The following is a 19,205-nucleotide window of genomic DNA, read 5'->3' on the forward strand; positions in this document are numbered from 1 at the left end:
TCAGTGGGTAAGAGCACCCGACTGCCCTTCCAAAGGTCCAGAGTTCAAATCCCAGCAACCACATGGTGGCTCACAACCATCCGTAATGAGATCTGGCGCCCTCTTCTGGAGTGTCTGAAGACAGCTACAGTGTACTTACATATAATAAATAAACAAATCTTAAAAGAAAAAAAAAGACCATAATTACCTTTTAAAGCCTAGCTTTCACAAAATATAAGCAACAGAATTAATTTTATTGTAATTTTATGGGAATCACTTGGCCCCATTAGTAACTTAAAATTAGAGTTAGGTAGCGTTTGGAAGCTAAAGTGAGTACAGGAGCTGAGTGAGAGGCGTGCCGTGGGAACGGTGCGATTTCACACTCACTGGTCAGCTAATCTGTCGTGTAGTTTTGTTTAGCCATCTCTTATAAAATGCAAGCTCCTCTCAACTCCTGAGCTACTGTAGATTCCTCAGACCTTGACTTCCCAGTTCCCAAGTGCTGCATCTCATGAGGGCAGTCTGTCTGACATGGCTAGCCTCAGCTCCCTCAGAGGAAGCACTGGACCCCAGAAGCAAAGCTCACTTACTTGCGGTGCTCATCACGTTCCTCCCCAAAGTGTTAGTGTTGTTGTCACTGCTGCTTCGGCTTAGGTTCATGTTGTTGGTGGCATTAGTCCGTGCTATGTTTGCCACTCTCCTGACAAAGCTCTCCAAGCTAGACGTCTCTCTTGAGGACAGGTTAGGTACACTCGCACTGGAGCTCATAGGGGCCCCGGCTGCCAACAGAGAGCTCACTGACAGTCTGTTACTTGCCGAAGAGCTAAGGGGTCGTTGTGAAGCTGCTTCCTTATTGGTTAATTCAGATACTGAACTAACATCAGGAGAGCTAACGCTAACAATCCCCATGGATATCGCACTAGACTCCCCAGGAGCTCGAACAGAACTATCAGGGCCTAACTTCCTTTCCGCATTTTCACTTCCCGTTTCCGCTGTTAGGGTGCTGGTGCTTGCACTGGAAGATGACCCTACTTCTGTTTGAGGGACGTTTTCAGCAGATGAAAGAACAACAATTGGTTCATGGACATCAGCTCCTGAAACTATACTGTGTTCCATTACAATTTCTGATCTCCGTTCCGTTTTGGTCGAACCCAAGCTGATGTCGCTGCTACTGGCCACGCTACACACAGAACTGCTGCTTCCTTTTCTACTTGAGGAGCCTGCAGCAGCAGACGTCTTGTCTGGACAGTTGTTTTTCACCAAGCTGCTCCATGATTGCGTTGTGCCTGAAACAGTGGATGAAACAGGTTTGGGTGATGCCACTGTATCAGGGTCGTACCCTGGTGCAAGCTTGAGGTCAAATTTTCCTTCTGCGCCCATACGGTAAGAGTTTGAGCCACCAGCATCCCAGGTGACATCAATCCAGCCTGGAAAGGGACAGGAGTTTGTGAGACCCAGCAGAAAGCAGAGAGGAGCGTTAGACAGTAGCTCCACAAACGGGATCAGCGTTTCATGGCGCTGTACTTCCCTCAATTGCTAACCAACAGGTTTGCCAACTAAAAGACAAGTTTTGAACTCAGATTAATTAAAATATTATTTGATACTATTATTAGTCTATCTGAAGGTCTATACTATTTAATTCTCACATAATAATATGAAGTATGCATTATATACGATGTTTCTGGGATATCTCTAAAATTCTTCCTTTTATTAGATTTATCTCTGGACAGCCCAAGACTGGAAAATTTTTTTCTTTTATCCAAGACAGGGTTTCTCTGTGTGGCCCTGGCTGTTCTGGAGCTCACTCTGTAGACCAGGCTAGTCAACTCAGAAATCTGCCTGCCTCTGCCTCCCAAGTGTCACCACCACCAGGCCAACTAGTGATATATAAAAACATTAAAAAGTGATTATTTACATCTATTCTGTTAAAAGGGAAAAAAAACTTTTAAAAATTGATGCTGAGGGCGAAATCTAAGGCCTGACATATACAGGCATCTACCACTAAACTGCATTTCCAACTACAGAAACAATATTAGTTATAAAAGAAAAAACCTGAGATTTCAACAAGTGAAGATTTTTGACCTGTTACACGTGACTATATGACTATATCAAATGTTTCTTCTTGAAAAAAGCACTAACCATTAATTTCAAAGGTTGGAATAAAATCTTAAAAATGACAGATAAAGCATGCTTATGTCACTTACAGAAATTTGAGATTACTAGCTCAAATAAAATACTAAGCTGGCATTTCACTTGTCTTCTCACAGTATAGTGGTTACTTGATTTTATGGTTTAGTTTACTAGGTTTGAGTATGCACAAAAACACCCGAGAAACAATTTAAAACAAGTTGAGTTCTTTGAGGATTTATATACCAAAGCTAGTAACAAATTAAAAGATATTGGATCTATACTTACATATGAAAAATGTTAGTTTTTTGAAAGGGGTAATAAAATTCCAAAACCCCCCAAAAAATAGTTGACTAAGAAGGAAGCTAATAGAAAGTTCAGTGTTACTTCAGTTAGAGGCTAACTCCCCAGGGGGAGACACACATTAAGAACTTTGACTTGGAAGTACACTGAGCTTGTATAGAGCTTAAGTAGATTTAAGCATCCCTGAGCACTTGACACGAAGTTCATGTGTATAAGGGGGCTCAGAGGAGCACTGAGCCGCCTGCACTTTATCTATTTATGAGTTATTTGAAAGGAAAACTGACTGCTTCAAGTCTGCATAAGCTTAGATAGTATATATATTGTAGATATAATATAAGCATATTATATATATTTTGTATTCGTATGCTGAAATAACTTTTGAAGAACCAACATTTAAGTTTCTCATTTGCTACAGAGGAAGTATAAGAAAAGGTTCAAAAATACATCCCAGTATCAAATAAAGTTGAGACTTGTATTGCATTGATACCAATATATACTCAAATTATCAATCTCTCTCGCTCTCTCCACACATACACACATATATATGTATATGAATATTATTAAATATAAATATGCATGTTTTACCCAGAAGACAAGTTAATGGTATTTTGCTTTGACCATTGCACAGATGAAGTTTAACAGAGTCCCTTTACAATTCTGTAGACTAAGGGGATAAACAGGTGGTTCTACCAACACAGAGGCTCTTCAGAAGAGCAATGGGTGTGTACCCGATGCAATGTGGGAATACACTAAAAAGTGCACCCCATTTATATTAGGTTTGAGAAAACTTTTTTTAAAAGGTAAAAACATTTACACCTAAATATAAAATATTCCTATGCTCCAAACATAGATAAAGATTCCTTATTGTGGGAAATGTATTTGAAAACTTAAAACTCTGACGTGTTTAAAGCTAAAACTGAATTTCAACATTTGGAGGATCAGAAACATGTAAGAATCAAACCCAGGGCTTGACATACATGGAGCCAGCCATCTACCAACTGAGCCAGAGTCCCAGGCCTGTAATTTTTATTATAGCTCCTTAAATATTAGCAAGTAAGAATATAAACATTTTACATTTTTAATGCTCAGTATAATTGGTAAGAAAGAACTACTATGATTCAAGCAAATCTCTTGCTACTAAGTAAACCCGTAAATGTTAAAAAGAAACAGCCAGGCAGCTGCAGTGGGAGTTAACAGCAGCTTATTATTTGGATAAGGACTTTTGCTAAAATCTATAGCACAAAGATTAAAATGAATTTACTTTCTTTGTACAATTAGCCCTACTACAGAACACAGTTTAAATTCCCTCCAGAGGCTGGTAGACTGTAATTGTCTACTACAGAACACAGTTTAAATTCCCTCCAGAGGCTGGTAGACTGTAACTGTCTACTACAGAACACAGTTTAAATTCCCTCCAGAGGCTGGTAGACTGTAATTGTCTACTAAGTGATCAAGAAACTACTCCTTATTCCTTGCTCTATAGAAAAATAACTGTGAACACGAATCCTTTCTCTTCTTTGTGTCTTTAGTACAATAAAGAGGCACTGCCTAAATCCTAAAACTACCAAGAAATTCCTATCAGGAATTGGTGGTAACTTGAGAACAATACACAAAGGAAAACGAGAAGAAGTGTATCTTGAAATACTTAATATTAGCTCCATAATCACTACAATATTAGCAAATAGATTCTAGTCAAAATCCAAAATTCTGTTTTAACTATTTATTCTAAGTCAATGAGTTGTTACTTTTTAGAAAGGGTCTCAACCATGAAGCTCTGGGTGGCCTGGACCCATTAGGTTGGCCTCGTACACAGAGATCCTGCCCCTGCCTCATACACAGAGATCCTGCCCCTGCCCCTGCCTCTGGGTGCTGAGATTACAGACAGATGCCACTACTTCCAGCTCTTTTCATTTTAATGTTCCGTCATTATCAGTTCTTATAAAAATGTCTGCTATTATTTATACAATTTACAAAGTATCCGAAGACGGAAGGAAGACACAGGGTTCAATACCAGGTTCTAACCACGACTCACCATTGTGCAGCTCGCCTGTGACTGTGCCTTCTCCCTGCGGGCTGCCATCCTGATCTCGCCACTTCCAATCAAGGCCTCTGATAACACGTGCTCCTGGAACCATGTACTTGAGGACCTGAGAGCGCACCAGGCGCCTCTGCCTTCTAAGATTAGCTTCTGCTTCTTTAGCTGCTTTCCCTGGGAGATCAGAATTAGAGAAATATAAACCAAGTCACTTTACTAAACAGTTGTAGAAAGCTGGGAAGGCCTCAAGTCCTTTCATTACCTAGCTGGTCTTCGCACACGCCATTCACAGTGCCATAGAGTTCAAAGCCGGAGAGCGAGAGGTAATGCGTCTGTCCACTGGCGTTCTTCCCCATCTGCTTCAGCCGAACATGCCGCCACCCTTGTTTTTCATCTTTCGCTGGGTCAAGGGGCCATGTTGCAGTTGACCTGTAAATGCATTAGACAGAAAGTGTTTTAAAATGATTTTTTTTAAAAATTACATGAAAAAAGATAGTGCAAGAACATTTTTATACAATAACAAACTTTAGAAAAAAGAACATAGCCTTAATTGTCACTTAAAATTTGATCACAAAAATTAGAAAAACTAGGCAGTATTTCATGCCTTTAATCCCAGCACCCAGGAAACAGAGGCAGATAGAGATGGCTATAAATTCAAGGCCAGCCTGGAATACAGACTGAGTTCCAGACAGTCGAGGGCTACATAGTAAGACTGTATCTCCAAAAACAAACAAAACAAATTGTTTACAAACCTGAATAAAACATTAAATATGAAAATTTAAAGATATTTAGTTTATTTACAGTGCCAAATGATTTGGTTAATACAAAAGGATCCTGTTTAAAAGGAAAAGAAGTACTTTAAAAATGAAATTTCTTTGTAAATTCTTGACATTTTAAATGTATTAAAACTTTTAACTTTAAAACTTAAAATCTTTGAGCACTAATCCTAATGATAATACCACTACCTTTCATGCTATATCAAATATGGAAATCAATTTAGAAGAAATTTTTAAAAAATCTAATTGTGCTCAGCCAATCACAAGTTTTCTGTTCAACTCTTAGTAGCACACATACAAAATTCATACCTACACTTACAGAAAAAAAATAGGAATTCATAAAAATAAGATATTCTTCAGTTAGCCATACCGCTACAATAACTACTGGTAGTAAGTTGAACATCTGTTCATCTTATTACATGATATGATGATTACATAAGTGTGGGGAGCATTTATCGCTTTCCTTACATTTGTGTGCTATATAGTTCTCATAAAGTGCTTACACAAATACGGTCAGCTTTTTATCAAAATGTAACCTAAACTCTATAAAAGACATTCTATTTTTTTTTTTAATTTCTATTTTTATTGTAAGACACATTTTTAAGCATGTTTTGGCTGAATGTAAAGTGCACTATGTGCATGCAGTATCCTCAGAGGCCAGAAGAGGGCAGCAGATCCCGGAAAAACACTGTTATCTGCTGCCAAGTGGGGTCTGGGAACCAGACCCCAGGTTCCCTGAAGAGCAGTGAGAGCTCTTTACCTCTGAGCTATCCTTTCAGCTGCTTTTTGTGTGTGTGTGTGTGTGTGTGTGTGTGTGTGTGTGTGGTATGTGTGGTATGTATGTGGTATGTGTGTGTGGTGTGTCTGAACATGTACAAGGGAGCACCTGTCCAAGGACACATACCTGTTAAAGAACAACTTGTAGGAGTTGGCTCTGTCCACCATATGGATTCTGAGGCTCAAACTCAGGTTATCAGTCTGGCAACAAAAGGCTTTACTCCACAGACCCTGACTGGCCTCCAATCTGATTTTTTTCATACTTTCAGTAAAGCCAGTATTTCAAACTTCCAATGTCTAAACTATATATCAAGTAATTTGTTTTTAGAAAAATATCTTAACATTAAAAAAAAAAAAACAGAACTCTACAATATACAATCATAAAAAGAAACAAGGCTCTTTACTGATTTTCCCCAATTTTCAAAGACTCCTCAACTAACCCTGGTTCATTGAGACTGCAGTCATCAACATGGGTATACAAAGAAGTCCAGTTCTGTCCATCTTTGGATACCTGGAAAACCCAATTTCTCAGTGCAGACCTTCCATAGCCACGAGCATGACGAAGTGTGTATGCTGAAGGTATTACCCAGACACCCAGATCTATGGCAAACCAGGCATTTTTATCATCATTGCTGTGACAATTTAAAGCTGAATTATCTCGACTTAGTATGTCCTCCAAGCGGCCATAGGGCAGATTCCTTCCTTCTGATGATGTGACGACTACAAGTCCATAAGCTGCAGGATTTACCCATTCATACGCAGTTCTGCACAGAAATAAACAGTTTAATTAAAACAAAAACAGAAAATGAGAAGAAATCTCATTTTCTTAAAGGCAATCTGCATTTGTTCGTATTAGTTTTTAATTCCAAATTATAAACTGAGAATGGTCGTCCACTTCTTTAGCCAAGCATATGGAAAGCAACCAGAACTTCAAAATCACCCTTAGCTATTTAGCAAGCTGAAGGCCAGCCTGTGGTATAATCTTAAATTTAACACATAAGATAAAGTTCCTTGCCAGGCAGTGGTGGTGCACGCCTTTAATCCCTGCACTTGGGAGGCAGAGGCAGGCAGATTTCTGAGTTCGAGGCCAGCCTGGTCTACAAAGTGAGGTCCAGGACAGCCAGGGCTACACAGAGAAACACTGTCTCGAAAAAAAACAAAACAAACAAAACAGATAAAGTTCCTTAAGTGGAAGGATGTTCAGTGAACATCTAATCATTTCACTAAAGAAACCTTTTCCCAGTTAAGCACTGTCACTTTAGCTTAATGAAATTTAGCTTACTTTGCATTTGTTCCAATCCAGTAAATGATTCCATTCTCATCAAAGTCATGTTGGTGCCGGAATATAAAATTTTGGCCTTCTCTTAATTTTCGAACAAAAACGAATGAGGATCGGTCAAAGTCGTACCACTGCTTTGCCACCTAAATAAAGTAAACACAGAAGGCTTTCCTCTTAAGAACTCCATTTTAAACAACATTGAGCCACCCTTTCTCTCCTTTTCCAAGTCAATTGTGTTATGACATAATCACCTAGCTAAGAGTGATTCACCTGAAGACTATACAAAACAATAAGGTGTCCCATAACCAAAGAGCCTCGCTATCAGAAACAGTTTGCTTGTGTCTGTTTGGCTTTGTTGCAGTGCTGGAGAAGCACCCCAGGATTTTACATGTGCTACAAACAGTATCAGTGAAACACACTTCTATCAGAGTATTTCTCACATACTTTAATAGAAAAATTGCCTTGTTTATAAAATGACATCATTATAGTAAACTAAAACATTTTCTATTATCACTGGTCTTCAAATTCCTTTAAAGCTACATAATATTCAAATTGAGAAGTAACTGTCATAATTCTCTATTAAAATAAAAACTTGGGTGCAGTGATTCAGATGTGTAATTTATTGCTCTTTCTTTTTATTTATTTATTCATTTATTTATTTACTTATTTTAAACTCCAGATTTCATTCCTCTCCCAGTCCACCCGCCAACTGTTTCACATCCCATACCTCCTCCCTGCCCTCCTTTCTCCGCGAGGATGCCCCCACCCCCTATTTCCCAGCCCACTAGACCTCTAAACTCCTTGGGGCCTCCAGCCTCTGGAGGGTTAGGTGTGTTTTCCTCTGTCTAAACCCAGACGCCGCAGTCCTCTGCTGTACATGTGTTGGGGGCCTCATATCAGTTGGTGTATGCTGCCTGGTTGGTGATCTAGTGTCTGAGACATCTCAGGGATCCAGGCTAATTGAGACTGCTGGTCCTCCCACATGGTGGCCCTCCTCCTCAGCTTTTCCCTAATTCAACCCCAGGGGACAGAAGCTTCCGTCCATTGATTGGGTGCAAATATCTGCATCTGACTCTTTCAGCTGCTTGCTGGATTTTCCAGAGTGTAGTCATGTTAGGTCCCTTTTTTGAGCACTCCATAGCCTCAATAGTGTCAGGTCTTGGGGCCTCCCCTCCACTTTGGGCCTGTCATTCGACCTTCCTGTCCTCAGGCAATTTATTGCTTTTTCAATACAACATTTTAAGATGGGAATGGTGGTCTCTGTAAGCCCAGCAGGTGGAGGTGAAACAGGAGGACCAGGGAGTTCAAAAACAGCTCAGCTGCACCCCTGGCTATAACACACGGTCTCCAAACAATGTAATGTTAATATTTTCTTGATTGAAGAAGATTGCCTATGCCTGTAAGTAGCTATACCTTTATTGAATGGTACTAAGATTTTTGTCTACTATTTCAATATTAAATGAACATTAATAAAAATCTTTATGTTGAGGATGTTGTTAAGACATGTTCTCTTTTTTTTCTTTTTTCTTTTGTTTTTTTTTTGTTTTTTTTGTTTTTTTCAAGACAGAGTTTTTCTGTGTAGCCCTGGCTGTCCTGGAACTCACTTTGTAGACCAGGCTGGCCTCGAACTCAGAAATCCGCCTGCCTCTGCCTCCCAAGTGCTGGGATTAAAGGCGTGCGCCACCACGTGTTTTCTAAAACAGATTTCTAAAAGTAGCATTACCATAACTCTGGATACACATTTATGTGACTTTCCTACAAAGGGTCAAAGTAATGGAGAAGGTCTATCTCACAAAGCCCTGCCACACGGAGCTCACCATTTTCAGCAGATACTGTTCCAGAGACTCAACTGTAGCTAAGGGCTCCATCTTCAGCATCCTGCCTGTCCGGTCTATTAATGCAGTTTCACCAGGTGCACGTTCCAACCGAAAGCGTAATCTTCTTGTAAGTATCTACACAAAAACCATCAACATTCTTCAGAGAAGACCTTGTTTTGTTATCATTGTAAAAATTACTCACCAATATAAACACCAACAATTGAGATTTGTTATAATGTATAGCCACAATAAACCAGGATAAAACCAATGAATGCGGTGGCATATCTGCAATATCAACAGTTGAGAGAATGAGGCAGGAGAATTGCCACAAGTTTGAGGGCAGCCTGGGTGACCTGCAAAACCTGGCCTCAAAAATAAGGAATTAAAACAAGTACATGTTTCTACGTGTCTTGTAAAAAAGTTCAATGACAGACATTGATTATAAGGAAACAAGCTAACTTGTTAGAATTTTCAAACTTTAAATATACATGCTCTAAGTAAAATTACAAAGTACTTTCTCAGATGAGCCAGGAGTGGTGGGACACCCCTTTAATCCTAGTGCTAGGGAGGCAGAAGCAGATGAATATCTATGCGTGTGAGGCCAGCCTCACCTGCACACTGGGTTCCAAGACAGCCATACTGAGACCCTACTCCACCCCCCAAAGAACAAAAATAAATAAATGAGGGGGCTGGAGAGATGGCTCAGCAGTTAAGAGCACTGACTGCTCTTCCAGAGGTCCTGAGTTCAATTCCCAGCAACCACATGGTGGCATCTGTAATGAGATCCGATGCCCTCTTCCGGTGTGTCTGAAAAGAGCTGCAGTGTACTTACATATAAATAAATAAATCTTAAAATAAACAAATAAATGAAATGCTTTCACAGAAATATATAGCTTGTAAGCCATAAATTAGTTAAATTACTTTAAGTATCTAATTGACTTGTTCCTTTGAAGCCACAACATATATAATGAACCTTTCATAATTTGTGAATCTATTTACTTACTGATTTGTGTGTGCGTGTGTGTTTAAGTGTACATCTACACAAGCAGGAATCAAGAGAACAATCCACAGGCGTCAGCCTCACCCTTCACCATGTTGGTTCTAAGAATCAGGCTTGGTGGCAAGTACTCACTGGCTGTAAAAGTCAGCTTTTAGGCTGTTATCTTTTTAAATATTCTTACACTTTGTTTATGTAGCTGGGGTAGAGTAGGAAACAACTGTGGAAATCAGTTCTTTCCTTTAATCACATGGGTGCTGGGGATCAAACTCAGGTCCTCAGGCTTGGTTACTGTCAGCTAACTTACATTACATTATAGAACATAGACTCACATGAGAGGAGAGCCTCCACTAAGAGGTCTAGATCAGTGTGTCCTGTAGACTTGTCTTAATTGATATAGAAGATCCAGCCAAGATGTGGGCAGCCCCATTTTGAGAGTAAAGAAAGCTACCTGACTGAACAAGCAATCAGGCAGCACGGGCACATTCGCTCTGCTCCTAACTGTGATGTGACTTGTCTCAAGCTCCTGCTTCTGTGACTTCCCCACAATGGTGGACTGTTGTGGTGGTTTGAATATACTTGGCCCAGAGAATGGCACTGTTAGATGTGGCCTTGTTGAAGGAAATGTATGACAGTGGGGGTAGGCTTTGTGACCCTCTTCCTAGCTGCCTAGAGGACAGTCCTCTTCTGGCTGCAGTTGGATCAGGATATAGAAAACTCAGGTCCTTTTCTATCACCATGTCTGCCTTGCTTCCTACCTTGATGATAATGGACTGAACCTCTGAACCTGTTAAGCCAGCCTTAATTAAATGTTGTCCTTTATGACAGTTACCTGGGACATGGTATCTTTTCACAGCAATGGAAACCCTAAAACAGCTATAATCTGGAATTGTAGTTAGTTAACCCCCTTTCCCACTAATTTGCTTTTAATTAGTATACTATATCACAGCAACAGAAATGAATATGATAGCCAGGCGTGGTGGTGCACACCTTTAATCCCAGCACTCGGGAGGCAGAGGCAGGTGGATTTCTGAGTTCTGAGGCCAGCCTGGTTTACAAAGTGAGTTCCAGGACAGCCAAGGCTACACAGAGAAACCCTGTCTTGAAATATCAAAAAAACAAAACAAAACAAAAAACACCCCCCCCCAAAAAAGAAATGAATAAGATACTGGGCTCTAATAAAGTTAAAAATGCAAGATAATTTTTCATCTGATACACTTTAGCATGTAATGGATTTCAGTAAGCTTTATTTCTACATAATCTTTTTTTTTTAATTTTTAAAAAAAGATTTATTTATTTATTCTATGTAAGTACACTGTAGCTGTCTTCAGACACTCCAGAAGAGGGCGTCAGATCTCATTACGGATGGTTGTGAGCCACCATGTGGTTGCTGGGATTTGAACTCAGGACCTTTGGAAGAACAGTCAGTGCTCTTACCTGCTGAGCCATCTCGCCAGCCCCTACATAATCTTAATTCCTACAGAAACACTGCTAAATATTTACTTAGGCATTTGGCACATTTGACCTTGCTTCTTTGGATTTTTACACAACTTTCTGAAATGAAAATGTACAAAAGGCTAGGGATATGGTTCAGCCAGCAGACTACCTGTCCTGGGTTCAGTCCCAGCCCCACAGAAGCCTAACACATCGGCTCACAATTATCATCCCAATACTTGGGAGGTAGAAGGAAGACTGAGAGTTCAAGGTCATCTTTATCTACATTAAGGAGTTCAAGGCCAGCCTGGGTTACAGGAAACCCTGTCTCAAAAAACAAACAAACCAACAAAAACATAAGAATAAAAATAAGAATAAGAATAAAAGACACTGGGAGGCTGAAGAGGGACCCAGCCTTTAAGAGCACTTTCTGTTCTTCCCGAAAGACCAGGATGTTTCCCTCAACTACATGCAGCTAGCTGACAACCTCATCTTCCATTCCAGAGTCAGGGGATCCAATACCCTCCTCTGGCTTCCGCGGGCATCAGACATACACACGGTATACTTAGGTGCAGACATAATACTTATACACATAAGAATTTTTTGTTTGTTTTTTTATCTCCAATTTTTTATTAGGTATTTACTTCATTTACATTTCAAATGCTATCCTTTAAGTCCCCTATACCCTCCCCCCACCCTTCTGTGTTTGCCAGGCACTGGCATAGCCTCACAAGAGACAGCTATATCAGGGTCCCTTCAGCAAAATCTTGCTGGCGTATGTAATAGTGTCTGCGATTGGTGGCTATTACACAGAAGAATTTAAAAAAAATATTTACTTATGTATATGAGTACACTGTTACTCTCTTCAGACACACCAGAAGATCCCATTACAGCCACCATGTGGTTGCTGGGAATTGAACTCAAGACCTCTGGAAGAGCAGTCAGTGCTCTTAACCACTGAGGTATCTCTCCAGCCCAAGAATTGTTTTGAAGACATTAGCAATCCTACATAGATTCGAGGAAGTGAATTCCTTGTCTGAGCTATCCTTCAATTTACTCAAGGATAAAGCCAAAAATCAATTGATCAGTATCTTTGTTCTGTAAACTGTCTGCCTGACACACAAAGTAGCCCTCCCCATCTTTCTCAGTACGTCTATAATCACAGAGACTCCCTGAATGGAGAGCTCTGGACTCTAAGCTGGAGTCACGTGGCATTAGTAACTCGGGTGAGATTTCTTGTTTGGTTTTTGGTTGGTTAGGTTTGGTTTTCCTTTTTTTTTGTTTTGCTTTGCTTTTTGAAATAGGATCTTGCTATGTAACAAGAAAGATTAGGCAGTTACAAAAACTTCACTCGCACTGAGTAGACACTGCTTTGGCAAAGTAAATACTTAGCTGATAATTAAATGCTAAATTTAAAAGAAACTATTCTACACACTGTAACAATTTCATATAGAATAAGTTAAATAAAAGCACAACTTACTAAAGCAGGGTCTTCTAGGCAATACTAACTTAATCCACAGAGTATGTGGTATAGATTCATAGAGTATGTGGTATAGATCGAGGCTGGGATATCAGCAGTGAAATGTGGTTTTGTGGTTGTTCTGGGGTTTTTGTTTTGTTTTGTTTTGCCATATTTAGATCTTGGCACTAGCAAAAGAATAGAATCAATGATTGGGATATATCATATCTCTAGGTATATATGTCTAAAACCAGGCTATGATTAATAAGAACAAAAAGGTTTCTGAAAGCTCTAACTAACGATACAGAAAGTTAAAAGGAGGCTGAGCATGGTGACACATCTATAAAGCAAACATCTGATGATGAAGACAGGAGGATCGAGAGTTCAAAGCACTCAAGAGGCTCCATCAAGCTCTCATCCTTCATCAAAGGAACATATTTTTGCAGTGGTCAGAGGTTAATACAAAGAACCACAAGTGATCAAGGTCCCCAAATGGGACATCAATTTTCACTCCCAGCCAAGGCTCAGTAAACACCGAGGAGCAGAGGTAGAAAAGAGTATGTAAAAGCCAGCAGTCAGGAAGAACTAGTAAAAGATGTTCCTGGACATGGCAGCAGTTATACTCATGAACTGTCAACAACTGTGGTTGCCTCCATAACATCCCCACGAGATCAATCTAGTCAACCCTGCAGCATGGAGTGAGAGCTTACAAGGTCCCACGCCTAGCTGGGAAACTCCAGACTCTCAAGAGCAGGGCTGCTGGAAGTCTGCCCATGTTATAGTGGACAGCTCTATAGCACATTCATGTAGATAAACCTAACTCTTCTCAGTAGGGTTTATATCTATATATGATATGAAATCGGGGAGACGGAGGAAGGGCTCCAGGAGGAGTTGTAAGGGGAGGTGAAGAAGACACATTTGATCAAAATTAAATGAAATAATGTATGAAGTGTAAAAAAAAAAAAAATCTAATATGATGTTTTAAAGAGTTTAATTGGAGGCTAGGCAAGGGAGGAGGCACACATCTTTAATACTAGCACTAGGCAGAGGTAGGTGGATCTCTGAGTTTCAAGGCCAGCTTTGCCTACAAAGTGAGTTCCAGGACAGCCAGGGCTACACAGAGAAACTAAGAACAAATGAAAACATGTAATTTGCACCCACTGGGAGAACTGAGGGTCATTCCCAGCTGAGCAGTGAGTTGGAAGAATCGCTGACAGCACGAGACCCAGAGCCTTCGTTACAGAGAGTGGAACTTACTGTCACTTTTCTTTTTCTCTATCTCAGCACAGATATCCAGAGAAGAGAGGGGAGAGAAACTAGAGTGTAAGTGTGTTAAGTAGAACTCTGGCAGGTGATTAATGCACCGGTACAGTCCTCAGGAACTAGTTAGAAGTCAGAAAGAAGGGTGAACATGGTGGCTCATGGCTGTATTCCCATAATTAGAGAGCAAAGAGGCAAGTGAACTCTTTCAGCTCCAGGTTAGCCAGGACCATAGAGTGAGAAACCTTGTCTCAACAAGAACGAACAACAACAACAAAAGATAAAAACCTACTAGAGCTTGTTCTTTTTTTTTTTTTTTTAAGCATGTGAACACATGGTATAAAGAAGCCATAAACTAGACACCAAATCTACTGATGCTGCTATATACAAATGCCCAGGCTCCAAAACTGTATCTGGTATCTGTTTTTTCTTATAACAGTGCAACTGAACTAAGACTAAACCAAACTTATAATTTGAATCTTTTTTTTTTTTTTTTTTNTTTTTCGAGACAGGGTTTCTCTNTATAGTCCTGGCTGTCCTGGAACTCACTTTGTAGACCAGGCTGGCCTCGAACTCAGAAATATCTACCTGCTTCTGCCTCCCCAGTGCTGGGATTAAAGGCGTGCGCCACCACGCCCGGCTATAATTTGAATCTTTTAACTTGATTTTTCAACTTAAAAAATAGTCTATAAAATATATCTTACTTACAATGTTTATTAAATGTAATATAATTATACCATCTAATACCATACAAGACAGATTTGAAATAACACATATAGTGCCATTTTAAAAGTCAATTTAAAAAATAGAATGGGCTAGAGATGGTTCAATAGCTAAGAGCATTTGTTCTAATTCCCATCACCCACATGACAGCCCACAACCACCTCTGATCCTGGTTCTGGGAGATGTGGCACCATCTTCTTGCCTCCTCTGGTTCTGCATACATGTGATGTGTTTAAATGAAGCCAGAACATTCATAAATCCTTCCTAAGAAATCATAAATCCTTCCTAAGAAATCAAGTAGCATTTAAAGTAGAATCTTAAAGATTAAAATGAAAATTGTCCTTAATCCAACAGGAAAGTCTTGTTACATAAAAGTAAAGCCTATCACTGCTCTTACACACTTGGTTGTGACAGCTCTGTTTCTCACACTCACCTGGAGGTTATACGTGGATCCTGGTGTGTCATATAAATGGAGAGGTAGGCGTTCAATTGATTCTAGTACAGCTATTAACTTTCGAATTAATGCAACTGCTGGTCTGCTATAAAGACAAAAGTAAGAGCTTTTATGTAACTCATGTAAATGTTCATGTGCAAGTCTCAGTCACCAACTTCCTATGACCCCTGCTTTCTTAGATAGGGTGCATTAGACACCTCCCGTCCTTACATTTGTTTGTGTGACCAATAAAGAGGTCAGAGAACAACTTGCAGGCGTGGTTTTCTCCTTTCACCATGTGAATTTCTGGGATTGAACTCGGATCACATAGACCTAGCAACTTCTGAGTGGTCCAAGACACTCTCCTAACTCAAATTTCCTTCATTTAATAATAAAATATTTGGGCTGGAGGAATGGCTCAGTAGCTAAGAGTATTTCTGCTCTCATAGAGGGCCGGAGTTTGGTTCCTAGCACCCACACCAGGGAGCTCCTAACCACCCGTACCACCAACTGCAGTGGATCTGATGCCCTCTTCTGGCCTTTGAGGGTAGTAGTGCCTGTGCTTATACACACCCACAAACTGACACACACTTAAAAAGTAAAAGTAAAATTTAAGAAAAGACTAAAATATTCTAAATTTCATAATAAAATTTTCAATTGTATATTAAGTATATGTTTTATTTTCATATTTAGACAGCTATAATATTTGTTATATTTAGTATGGTTTTTTTCTTTTTTTTTTCCTTTGGGGATATGTGGTCACAGTCCCTGGAACTTGCTCTGTAGCCCTGGTAACTCATGAATGCTTCTGCTTCTGCCTACTTAGTGCAAGCATGACATACATGTTGCCGCTATACCTGGCTTAATATAGAAATATTTAAATTAATTGTTGTCCCCAAAGATATAATGTACACGCAGTAAAAGTCGCTCATTGTTAGAAGAAATTCTACCACATTCAAAAGTAGGAAAAATGGTGCAGTGAACTGTCATCAATCAGAACCACAGCTTACCCAGTCTGCTGCTAATGGCCAAGCTACTTTTAGACCCAAGCAGACTCGTTTCATTTTATTTTGCAGAAAATGATAGTGTGCGATTTCTTCCAAAGGTATTTTAACTATATGTCTGTACAGTAGGATTAAGTATCCCTGCCACAGCTAAAGAACTAACAATTACCACTTAATGTCCAACATTTAGCCAATGCTCAAATTTTCTTTCCTTTATCTTCTTTTTTCAAGAGATTAAGACAGGAATTCTTTATTTAGCTTAGGTTGGTCTTAAACTCAATCTACCTGCCACCATCTCCCCAGGCATAGGACTACAGGTGTGTGTCACACCCAGCTTTATGTCATTGTGAAACAAATGCTTAACTATGTAGTCTAGGCTGCTGAAAATATTACATAGTTTGACTGTATCTTAAACAGCTATGTATTTTAAATGATCAGCTGAAGTCCTGGCAAACATGTTTTACTTTCTTCTATTAGACTGAAAATTTTTAAATTTTATATTTATCAAAATATAAATAAGCCGGGCGTGGTGGCGCACGCCTTTAATCCCAGCACTCGGGAGGCAGAGGCAGGCGGATTTCTGAGTTCGAGGCCAGCCTGGTCTACAAAGTGAGCTCCAGGACAGCCAGAGCTATAAAGAGAAACCCTGTCTCGAAAAACCAAAAAAAAAAAAAAAAAATTCCCTGTGTGTATATAAACACAGACTTATTTAAAGGACATATATCAAGTATATGAACATGACAAGTATCAAAGTAAAAGAAATTTGGGGTTCATTTTTGTTTTGGGCACTAGGTATTAAATCCAAGCATTTCATATAACAAGCATAGACAAGCATGTGACAAGCATGTGGTGAGCAGGTAACAAGCACGTGACAAGGTGACAGCATGCCGGATGGCTGCACATTCCTGTCTCTTTACCTCTCATCATCTTCACTTTCACTAAAGGCTGTTTTGAAGACATTTATTCTTTCTACCAGTTGACTACAATCTTGCTTCATATCCAAATCTATACTCTAAAGAAAAACAAAAAGCAGGTCAAAGCGTATTTATTGATTTTACTGTCAATTAGTAGATGCTTATAGAAACATGAGCATTATAAAATTATCATAAACGAGGAAAATACCTAATAAAAAAATAAATTAAAAAAAATAAATAAATAAATAAAATTATCAAGACAGTCTCAGTAAACTCATTAATCATTCGATCTTTAAATTAAAAAGGCACAAAGCGTCCTGTGCGCTGAGGAGGCGGGCCGACATGCACGTGTTTCTCTTCACTAACGTTAACTGTGCAAGCTTATACCAGTGTTTCCCAAAGAAGGCCAGTGACTTCAACTAAACGAGAATCAATTCATTTCCATTTTTACTGTACTAGTTTAATGAGTTTAAGTGAAAGAAATAAAAACCATGGTTTAATAGATATTAATAAATGATATATTATCAATTATTATTATAATTTCAGTAAATAGAAAATAATACAACTGGCAAACCAGGAATGTAAGACCCATTGAAGTTAAAGATTTTCAGAAAATTCAAACTTTATCAACAAATACAAATCTAAGAATTAAAAATTAAAGTGAGGTCCTGGTGGTGGTGGCACAAGTCATTATCCTAGCATTTTGGAGGGAGAGGCAAGTACATCTCTCAGGTCCAGGCCAGCCTGGCTTACAGCGTGAGTTTCAGGACAGCCAGCAATACACAGAGAAATTCTGTCTTAAAAAAACAAAAGAAAGAATGAATTTTGGTAAAGGGGCTGGAGACTGACGTTCTTCCAGAACCTAGATTCTATTCCCAGCACCAACAACCCTGCTCACATCGGCCTGTAACTCCAGTTTCAGGGGATCCAATGCTCTCTTGTGGCCTGCATGGGCACTGCATACATGTGGTACTCACACATGCAGGCAAAAACCCATACACATAAAATAATTTTAAAATTTCAAGTTAAAAAAAGAAATCAAAATTGCAAGTAGAACTGACATAAGAAGTTTTTCTAGCCGGGTGTGGTGGCACACGCCTTTAATCCCAGCACTCGGGAGGCAGAGGCAGGTGAATTTCTGAGTTCGAGGCCAGCCTGGTCTACAGAGTGAGTTCCAGGACAGCCAGGGCTACCCAGAGAAACCCTGTCTTGAAAAACCAAAAAATAAAAATAAAAAAAATAAATAAAGATAAAGTTTTTCTTTACTGAAATAAGGGAAGATATTTTTAAAAAACATATTTACAGTAGATCAAGTGTAAAAGAAATATATGATTATTAATAAATAGTTACATTATATTTTCTAACACTGTCTTACAAAGTAGTTTTATGAGTATGATTTAAGAACTAAGGTACTCTATATTTTATGTAACCTCTGAGGAAATTAGAGAACTAAATGTTCAATCTTAGGATAAAAAAGTAATTAGAAATATTAAATTTACTTAGTATTAAAATGTTGCATGAATAAACACTTACAATCACCTTTGGGACTTGATTCTGTTTTTGCTTTGTAGTCCTAAATACACTTACATTGTTGAGAACAGTAAGAAGTGCTTGGACTAAACCACTACTACACATTTCATACGGTGAAATCGTGTTCTCATCCTTCAGAAGGACAATTAGGTTTTCTAAGGCTGTCTTCATTAAGTCTCGCCAAGTGTTTTCACCTTCGATACACTAAAAGAAAAAATAAAAACAATGTAAAACTACACAGTCCTTAAGAAAATGACATATAGGGCCGGGCGTGGTGGCGCACGCCTTTAATCCCAGCACTTGGGAGGCAGAGGCAGGCGGATTTCTGAGTTCGAGGCCAGCCTGGTCTACAGAGTGA

The 19,205-nt window shown here is 39.2% G+C and overlaps 1 protein-coding gene across 1 annotated transcript in view; it reads right to left on the reverse strand.

Annotated features, from left to right (window-relative positions):
- Hectd1 (HECT domain E3 ubiquitin protein ligase 1) overlaps positions 1 to 19,205 on the reverse strand; it is an 88,734-nt gene that overhangs the window by 26,693 nt on the left and 42,836 nt on the right. The window contains exons 17-25 of the mRNA XM_029484816.1: positions 18,905 to 19,051; positions 17,321 to 17,415; positions 15,400 to 15,505; positions 9,094 to 9,228; positions 7,280 to 7,419; positions 6,438 to 6,761; positions 4,707 to 4,873; positions 4,442 to 4,618; positions 570 to 1,406 (exon numbers count right to left, since the gene is read on the reverse strand). Of these exons, the coding sequence (XP_029340676.1) occupies positions 570 to 1,406; positions 4,442 to 4,618; positions 4,707 to 4,873; positions 6,438 to 6,761; positions 7,280 to 7,419; positions 9,094 to 9,228; positions 15,400 to 15,505; positions 17,321 to 17,415; positions 18,905 to 19,051 (2,128 nt within the window). The remainder of the gene's footprint in view (positions 1 to 569; positions 1,407 to 4,441; positions 4,619 to 4,706; positions 4,874 to 6,437; positions 6,762 to 7,279; positions 7,420 to 9,093; positions 9,229 to 15,399; positions 15,506 to 17,320; positions 17,416 to 18,904; positions 19,052 to 19,205) is intronic.

Source organism: Mus caroli, chromosome 12 (assembly GCF_900094665.2).
Source record: "Mus caroli chromosome 12, CAROLI_EIJ_v1.1, whole genome shotgun sequence".
In the NCBI taxonomy this organism is placed as follows: domain Eukaryota; kingdom Metazoa; phylum Chordata; class Mammalia; order Rodentia; family Muridae; genus Mus; species Mus caroli.